At 42.3% G+C, this 8,375-nt stretch overlaps 1 protein-coding gene across 1 annotated transcript; it reads left to right on the top strand.

Annotated features, from left to right (window-relative positions):
- Positions 1-404: 404 nt before the first annotated feature.
- Positions 405-7,949, top strand: rp9 (RP9 pre-mRNA splicing factor). Its single transcript, XM_088364935.1, has 6 exons — positions 405-736; positions 4,003-4,033; positions 4,129-4,258; positions 4,702-4,793; positions 5,061-5,122; positions 6,231-7,949. Exons 1-6 carry the CDS (start codon positions 588-590, stop codon positions 6,385-6,387), a joined length of 621 nt encoding a protein of 206 aa, XP_088221061.1. The 5' UTR covers positions 405-587; the 3' UTR covers positions 6,388-7,949.
- The last annotated feature ends 426 nt before the right edge of the window (positions 7,950-8,375 follow it).

Here is an 8,375-nt window from a genome sequence, read left to right as displayed (position 1 = left end):
CTAAACGCGTACAACTTGAGACGTCATGCGACGTCACTTCCGGCTGGCGGCTCGGTGCAGTCAAACTCCTCTGCGCGGCAAATTTAAATTAAATTTTTCAGAGCAACAGCTTCCTTTTCGTTGTTTCGATCGTCAATTTATATTTATAAGCCCATAAGCTAACTAAAACCGATTCGTACATATATCGGTGTCTCTAGGCCTTTAAAAAATAAAGACAATTGGGACAATGAAATTTGTTTCATAACAGTATGTATTTGCATGAAATTTCTGGAGTTAAAAAATGTCTGAAAAAAGTATCGGCCCCCGGGCCCCTTCACTTTATCAAATCTGGCCCTCCTTGCAAAAAGTTTGGACACCCCTGTCATAAAGCAATGAGGTTTGAAAAAGTAGCTTGTTAATGCAGTCCCGCTTGCCACCCGCTCGGGGCACTGGACTTGTACGAAGCAGCTTAGAGCTCCCGCTCCGGAAGTCGAGCAGCAGCGCTAGCTTTACATTAGCTTCTCCACAAGCCCTTAGTGCGTCGCCCAAAGTGTCTCAACGCATTTATCTGGTCTTATTATTTTGAGTGGAACGACGTTTGCCACAAAATGTCGAGCAGGAAGAGGTCGAGGGAGAAAGACGAGCGACGAGAGCTCAAACGACATAAGACGACGTCCAAGGAGGACGACGAGAAGCTTAAAAGTCAGATGAAGAGGCTCAACCAGCAAGTACAAAACCTCAAACACATCGAGACATTGTGAGTGTTAACATTATTTCTTGAATTTATTTATGCTTAGAATTCGGGCTCGGCGAAATGGTCCTAAAATAAACTGCCATACAGTGCTAGCCAAAAGTATTGGCACCCCAACAATTCTGTCAGATAATGGTCAATTTCTCCCAGAAAATTATTGCAATTACAAATGCTTTGATATTAAAATGTTCATTTCGTTTGTCTTTCATGTAAAACTACAAAAATAATTGTTTTAAAAGCCAAATTGGATATAATTCCACACTAAACAAAAAATGGGGTAGGCAAAAAGTATTGGCACCCTTTGAAAAATCATGTGGTGCGTCTCTATAATTCGTGTACTTAACAGCACCTGTTATTTACCTGTGGCACATAACTGGTAATTACTAAATCACAACAGTTAAACTCGATTAAAGTTGCCGCAACCTGTGTCCTTGTGTGTACCACCTTGAGCATGGAACAAAGAAAGAAGACCAGAGAACTGTCTGAGGACTTGTGAATCAAAATTGTGACTAAGCATGGGCAATCTCAAGGCTACAAGTCCATTTCCAAAAACCTGGATGTTCCTGTGTCTATGGTGCGCAGTGTCATCAAGAGATTTGAAGCCCATGGCACTGTGGCTAACCTCCCAAGATGTGGACGGGAAAGAAAAATTGATGAGAGATTTCAACAAAAGATTGTGCGGATGGTGGATTAAGAACTTCTACTAACATCCAAACAAGTTCAAGCTGTCCTGCAGTCTGAGGGTACAACAGTGTCAACCCGTACTATCCGTCTGCGTCAGAATGAAAACGGACGATAGGCAGCCTCGGTACAATTGTGTGTGTGGTTCTATAAAACAAATAAGTGTTAATCTCTGAATAATGTAAATGTCACAACACAATATATATACACAAGACAGCCCAACTCAAAATTGTACACGCGAATGCAAACCACTATGATAGCGCTCTTAAACATATTCAAGGACATTTTGTATCACTGACTGGCAGTCAAAGAGGCGGGTAGTTATACAACAATAAACAACGTGTAGAACTTACTTTCTTTACACACACTCTGAAGTGGGGTAAACTGTACTTGGCTGAACTAAACTTAAACTATATGACGTCAGAACTCGCAAACTATGGCCACCGTCTCTTCTTTCTCTTCTGCCTTTCACATATGATGCGGGCTCCGCCCTCTTAAACGAGTCTCACAGTCTTCTAGCACAAGGGTCCCGAACCACCGGTCCGCAGACCGGTACCGGTCCGTGGGTCACTTGGTACTGGGCTGTCAAGCCGCACAGAAAAAAAAAAAAGTATACATATATTTTATCGACAATCAATTAATTCAGGTCAAAACGCTCGTCCCGGTCACGTGGCATGTCACCTCAGTCAAGCCCGCAAAGCAAGCAAATATGAGCAAGAAACAGATGTTTCTGGGGGAAACACCCAGTCAAGCTCGCAAAGCTAGCAAAAATGAGTACGGATTTCTTTTGAAAACTACAAAAAAAATTGGCGATTCTCTCCCAATTACATCCGCCGGTTCAGGTCAAGACGCTCGTCTCAGTCACGTGACATGTCACCTCAGTCGAGCCCGCGAACCAAGCAAATATGAGCTTTCTTGCTCATGTTGTTGATGTTTGGAAAGATTCTTCGGAAAAGGAAAAAAGTCCAATGAGGAGACAGAAGAAGAAGAGGCTACCACTTCTAAGAAAAGGAAAGCTGCATTTAAAAGAAAATTTCTGGAGTCGTACTTAAAATATGGATTTATCACCACAGGTGACTGATGCGCTAAGCCAGTGGTTCTTAACCTTGTTGGATGTACCAAACCCCACCAGTTTCATATGCGCATTCACCGAACCCTTCGTTAGTGAAAAATAATTTTTGGGAAATTCAAGACATAGATGATTTTTACTGGTGCACAAAATGAGCCGTGCATGAACATCACCTTGCTCAAAGAACAAAACCAACACTATGCATGACCTCACAACAAATTACATACTGGCAAATCAGAATTTACACAATAAATTAGGTTTGTTTGGACCTCCACAGTGGAGGCTCTGTCGAACCCTTGAGACCGACTCATCGAACCCCTAGGGTTCGATTGAACCCAGGTTAAGAACCACTGCGCTAAGCCCACTCTGCATAATATATATATAAAAAAATAAATAACTGAAAGACCCAATGATTGTCATACACACATCTGGGTGTGGTGAAATTTGTCTCTGCATTTAACCCATCCCCAAGGGAGCAGTGAGCAGCAGCGCCGCCGCGTCCGGGAATCATTTGGTAATCTAACCCCCCAATTCCAACCCTTAATGCTGAGTGCCGAGCAGGGAAGCAATGGGTCTCACTTTTATAGTCCTAGGTATGACCCGGCCAGGGTTTGAACCCACAACCTTCCAGTCTCAGGGTGAACACTCTACCACTAGGTCACTGACCTGTATGTGGCGACAGGCTAGCTAACGAGGCAATGAAGCCTTCAAAACTGCTTCGGCACATGGACACCAAGCATCCTGTATTAAAAGACAAACCTTAACCACGTCGGGTGTTATTGTCTCCGATTACGCCTAGATCGAACCGGCTCATTTCTGAGAAACAAGCTCAATGCTCACACTAATTCAACGTAATGGTGAGTTTTATTTTTATGTCGTTTATACTTGTTTTTATGCCAGTCGTATCATTTTATTTCATCGTATTTATATATTTTTTATAAATGTATTATTTCTTTATATAGCGAAAATATTTCTGACACGTTACCGGTCCGTCGCGCAGAAAAGGTTGGGGACCACTGTTTTAGCAGCCTTTTCTACACTATGGTAGGATACCCAGGAAGACCTCACTTCTGACCCAGAGACATAAAAGCCTTGATTGCTTGATTGATTGAAATTGATTTAACGCTTTTTTTTTTTTCTCCAGTCTCTTTTGTGGTTTTTCATTGCAAGCAAAATAAATGAAGATATTACCAAATCATTTGTAATTGCAATCATTTTCTGGAGGAAATTGAGCATTATCTGACAGAATTGCAAGTGTGCCAATACCTTTGGCCAGCACAGTATATCACAAAAGTGATCAAAATGCAGAAATGAAGGTCTATTGGCAGTTCCACTATGTTCGCAACCATGTTGTTAGACTTAGTGCATGTTAACAGAGCTTTGTGCTACAAAAGAAGCTAAATGACTTTAAAAAAAATCCAAGGTTATTTACAAATAAACTGGAATCAATAAAATTCCTTAGTCGTCCAGTCCGACTTTAAGCAAAAGCAGCAGTTAATTAACTCGTCTAATCTTTTTCCAGCTATGAAAAACCTCCACCTGGATATATTAAGGTAACCTCCCTCTCGTGACTTACCAGATTTGGCCAGGTCTTGTGAAGAAAAGTGACACTGACTTATCACCCTACATACGGACATTTGATTGACAGGAGCATGAGGAGAAACCCGAGGACTGCATTCCTGCCGAACCCGGAAATGAGGGTGCGCGCACTTTCCTGGCCAAGGCGCCCACCAAGGGCCTGTGGATGCCGCTGGGCAAAGAGGTCAAGGTGATGCAGTGTAAGTTCAGACAATCTGTGTCATATAGGTCCCCAGATAGCGCATAACTTGATCCCATGGTGTCCAAAACTTAAGGCTTCATGTTATTGGAAAATGGCACCTCACAATTTCAAGTTAAAAAACTAGTTAGTTTTAATTATTTATTTAGTTTCATTTTGATTAGCTTTTTAAAATAAACCCCAAAAGCTCATATCTATTGATTGACAAAGACAAAAAAATTTTTGCTGTAATTATAGTTTTATGAAAGCTTTATGAAATTTTGTGTTTAGTAAACCCAAGAGCACAGCTGAGTTACCATGGCGACCATGATTAGACCTCTACAAGTTCTTCTCCACATGCCGGATCTAAAACTATCCTTGAAATTAATTTGAATTGTTTGATTAATCAAACAATTGACAAACTGTTCCTGGTGGTATTTTTATTTCTTTTTTTATTTCTGGCAGGCTGGAGGTGCAAACGTTACGGCCATCGCACGGGAGATCGCGAGTGTCCGTTTTTCATCAAAGGCAACCAGAAACTGGAGCAGTTCCGCGTGGTGAGTGCACCGTGCGCGTGTGGAAAGCACGTGTGGGCCGCTCTATCTAATGTAACATAATGGAACAATGGAGCACTCAGAACCCTACAATGATTACCATAAATGCAACTGTGTCATTTTTTTTTTGTTCTCCAACTGGGAAAATGCTGAGTGACGGAAAAAGGGAGCAAAAATGGCAGTAAATGGAGCCCCATAAGAGGCCATTTCCCGACTGCTATCTCTCATCTCTTGGGAGTCCATTTTAACAGCTTCCCATTTATCTGGCAGGCCCACGAAGACCCCATGTACGACCTGATTCGAGAGAATGAAAGGAACGCCAAAGAAAGCAGGTAATTGAGCGGTACAACAAAGTATTATTCTGATGCCGGCGTGCTCGCGGCACACTGGTGTGAGTCTGCACGCATTGGAAAAAGCTCATTGAAAGGCCATCACCACATGAAACATCTGACGTTTTCCCTGAAAGGGAGACAAAACTGAGCCTAAGCTGCCCTTCAAATTCTCTTTTTCAACCAGTAATTATGCTCGTTTTGCAGAAAGTAATTATTTTTTATAATTACATCCACATCTAATGATATATAATTATAATTGTCATAATTGGATTTAAATTGTTTCTGAGCAGGATTATTCAGTGAGTCTATTGATGTCGTGGAGTGGATTTGTATTCATGCGCATATTCCAAGTTGTCTAAATGTTGGCGTCATTGGAAAACGCACAAATAAGAATGATCCCGCTGTCAAAACTTGTTTTCTGGTTACGCTTTCCTCCTCGTATCATAACACAATCCCCATGGAGCAGGATTCTTATTACGCGATGTCAGCGTCTCTTCGATTTGCCGAATTCAAGGCCTTCATCCTCCCTCAAATGACTCGTAACCCTAAAACCAAAAAGCGTTGCTATGTTGACTTTGCAAAGGCTGCCATTATTTTTCTTCCCCGTTAGTGATTCCAAAACATTATCCCTCAATAGGAAACGATTGTCATCTATCAGTGGTATTAACCCTGAGTGGTCACATAAATACCATTGAGCACAAGCGACACACTTTTTTTCAGTCACTGTCCTTCTTGGCTCGTTGCTCTGGTGCCAATCTGCCTAAACCTCGGTGCAAATGCCGAGTACCGCCATAACGAAGCCAGAGCCGGCTGATTTCCCTTGAATATTCATAGCAAGTATTAGCCATCATATGAGAAAATATTTGTTGTCGCACTCCGATAGAAAGCCGTTGATCTCATCTCTTATTTTGATAGTTAAGCACTCATGAGGTGATGTCGACATTAGAATGTTAGCCAAAGACAGCCAATAAACGCACATCTCTGATCTGATTTGTGTCCGTCTTCCACTTAGTGGTGGGAAGGCGTCTCATAAATCAACACAAAACTGCTCGGACAAAGGAAATGTCGCTGACGTTGCGCCTGATGGTCTGCATGGCCTCCTCTACAGGATCCAGCAGCTGCAGCAGCTTCTCCAAGACACCACGTCATCCTCCTCGTCCTCCGACTCCGACGGCGGCAAGAAGAAGAAGAAGAAGAAAAAGGAAAAGAAGAAGAAGAAGCACAAGAAGAAGCAGAAGCACCAGTCGTCCTCCGAGTCCGATTGATCGGCGACACTGCGAGTGGACGTCAACAAACACAACCTTAAGGCAGCATCCTTGTGCTGGTGATGATTCACCCTTGTGTTGGCTCGCTAACACTCACACAAGATGAGACTTTTTTTTGTTGTTCAGATGTTTACCTCATTTTTGTGTTGGCGCCATCTTGGGTTTCTGTGAAAGCACTCTGTTGAGTGCGGAGCGCGCAACGGAAACCGTTCACCGCCGCGCTCCGGACTAAATCCTCAGGAGGCGACTGCGTAGCATACTTGGGATGGTTTGAGGTTTGGGGGTTGTTTGCTCTGGAAAAAAAAATCTGCTCGGTGGCTGAGAAATGTACGCCAATATTTCTCGTGTACTGAGGATAAAGACCTTTTTTTTTTTTTCCATTGTTCTTGAACCCCTAAGACCGAAAGTAATGATGAAGAACTTGCTGTGGCTTGATCTTGCTCTGAGCACCATCCCCCATCTCTTCATCGTCTGTTACTCTCGCTTAGTTAAGGCAGATGTTCGCATGTGAGCCTTGCTTCTCTCCGAGGTTCCCTGCTGGATCTTTCACACGACACAGACCACAACAAATCATTTGAAAAGTTATTTTGTCCAGAGGGAAGGTCAATGGTTTTGTAGGAAGTTCTTGTAGCCAGACTGACAATTCTGAAATGTCAAGTCCTTTCATCACTTGAAGATACAGTGTCCAAAATTTGCCACTTTACCACCTTTCTGGTTTTGGAGACAGCAGGTAAAGGTTCATCTCCAAGAGTCTCATTCTTAACATGTGCAACAATGGGCGTCACCTTGGCAGCGGGAAGCGTCCAGATCCCAGTGAAAGAGTTCCATGCACTGGAACTAATAAAGCTGCTGTCTTGTTCCCTCCTTCGCAGCTGTGACTCGCTGCCTTTGACATCCCGCCGCGCAGCTTTAAATTAAAATGCGGCCCCGGATGGAAGGATTACTCTTGCTGGCGCTCGCCTCCAGCCTGAAAACATTGCCACCATTTGTACGTTTTTAACATCATCAGTTGGCCAGGCGGGCAAGAGAAGCAAAATTAAGTCGTATCCACGGCCATGTTTTTTTTCTTTCTCAGAGTGATATTGCTCATACATGCTTTGACCCACCATCAGCGCCACTTGTTGGATCGGGTGGGGCACCGCATATTGCTCCTTAACAGAATCAGTCAAACCATTAATTCTGTTCCTGAATTCAAACTGCATCGTTTATGAAAGAGATCACGCGGAAGCATTGCATGTAACGTGACCATCGCAGAGGAGGAGGGGGGGGGGGGGCATTCAATGACGATGAATTATTAAAAATGTGGCTACGTTCAAAGCTTTTCTTGGGCGTTAACTCCTCACTTCAATTTGCTGTATCATTTCCTTTGGCAGAGATTTACAATAAATACAAAAATGTTTTTACTGGATGCACTTCAGAGAGGTTACAAATAAAAGTGTAAGATGAAATGTAAGGGCTTTTTTTGCTCAAAATATGAGAACCTGTGACAAACTGCTCTCATTATGATTTGTATGCTACCAAAACCACAGTAATAAACCAAGTTTCTCTACATTTTATGCCAACCTTTTGTCACATTTCCATGTTTTATGTGTTTAAACGTTTGAATTATTTTTTAATGAGCAAAATCCCAGCAGATACACCAAGTGGAAGCATGACTGTTGAACAATTAGATTACCATTTGGCTGACTCAGTCATGACAATGATACAGAATGAACTATACATTTTCAACTATTTATAAAGGTCACATAATGTAAGCTCTGTAAGACAATTTAATATGAAATACAAGTTGAAAACAAATTACACCAGGGTCGCGTCTCATTCCTGGTGAATACATTCATTATATTTGGTTCAGTTTTGATCCTGCCAATTAAACCAAATTATTGAAATGTTTCAACTCTGAGCCGCAGTAAACAGAAAAAATCTCCCATTTTGGTGAGAACCGTGTCATGTAGTAAAATGAAAGACTAAATGATTGGGATGTCTGAAAA

Source organism: Syngnathus floridae, chromosome 21 (assembly GCF_059516105.1).
Source record: "Syngnathus floridae isolate MCC-2025c chromosome 21, RoL_Sflo_1.0, whole genome shotgun sequence".
Taxonomy (NCBI): domain Eukaryota; kingdom Metazoa; phylum Chordata; class Actinopteri; order Syngnathiformes; family Syngnathidae; genus Syngnathus; species Syngnathus floridae.
This window is presented reverse-complemented; position numbering and strand designations above follow the sequence as displayed.

Coding starts and splice junctions, on each gene's coding strand:
- rp9 (XM_088364935.1), top strand. CDS start 588: ATGTCGAGCAGGAAGAGGTCGAGGGAGAAAGACGAGCGACGAGAGCTC. Junction 4,034..4,128: donor CTCCACCTGGATATATTAAG/GTAACCTCCCTC, acceptor TTTGATTGACAG/GAGCATGAGGAGAAACCCGA. Junction 4,259..4,701: donor AGAGGTCAAGGTGATGCAGT/GTAAGTTCAGAC, acceptor TATTTCTGGCAG/GCTGGAGGTGCAAACGTTAC.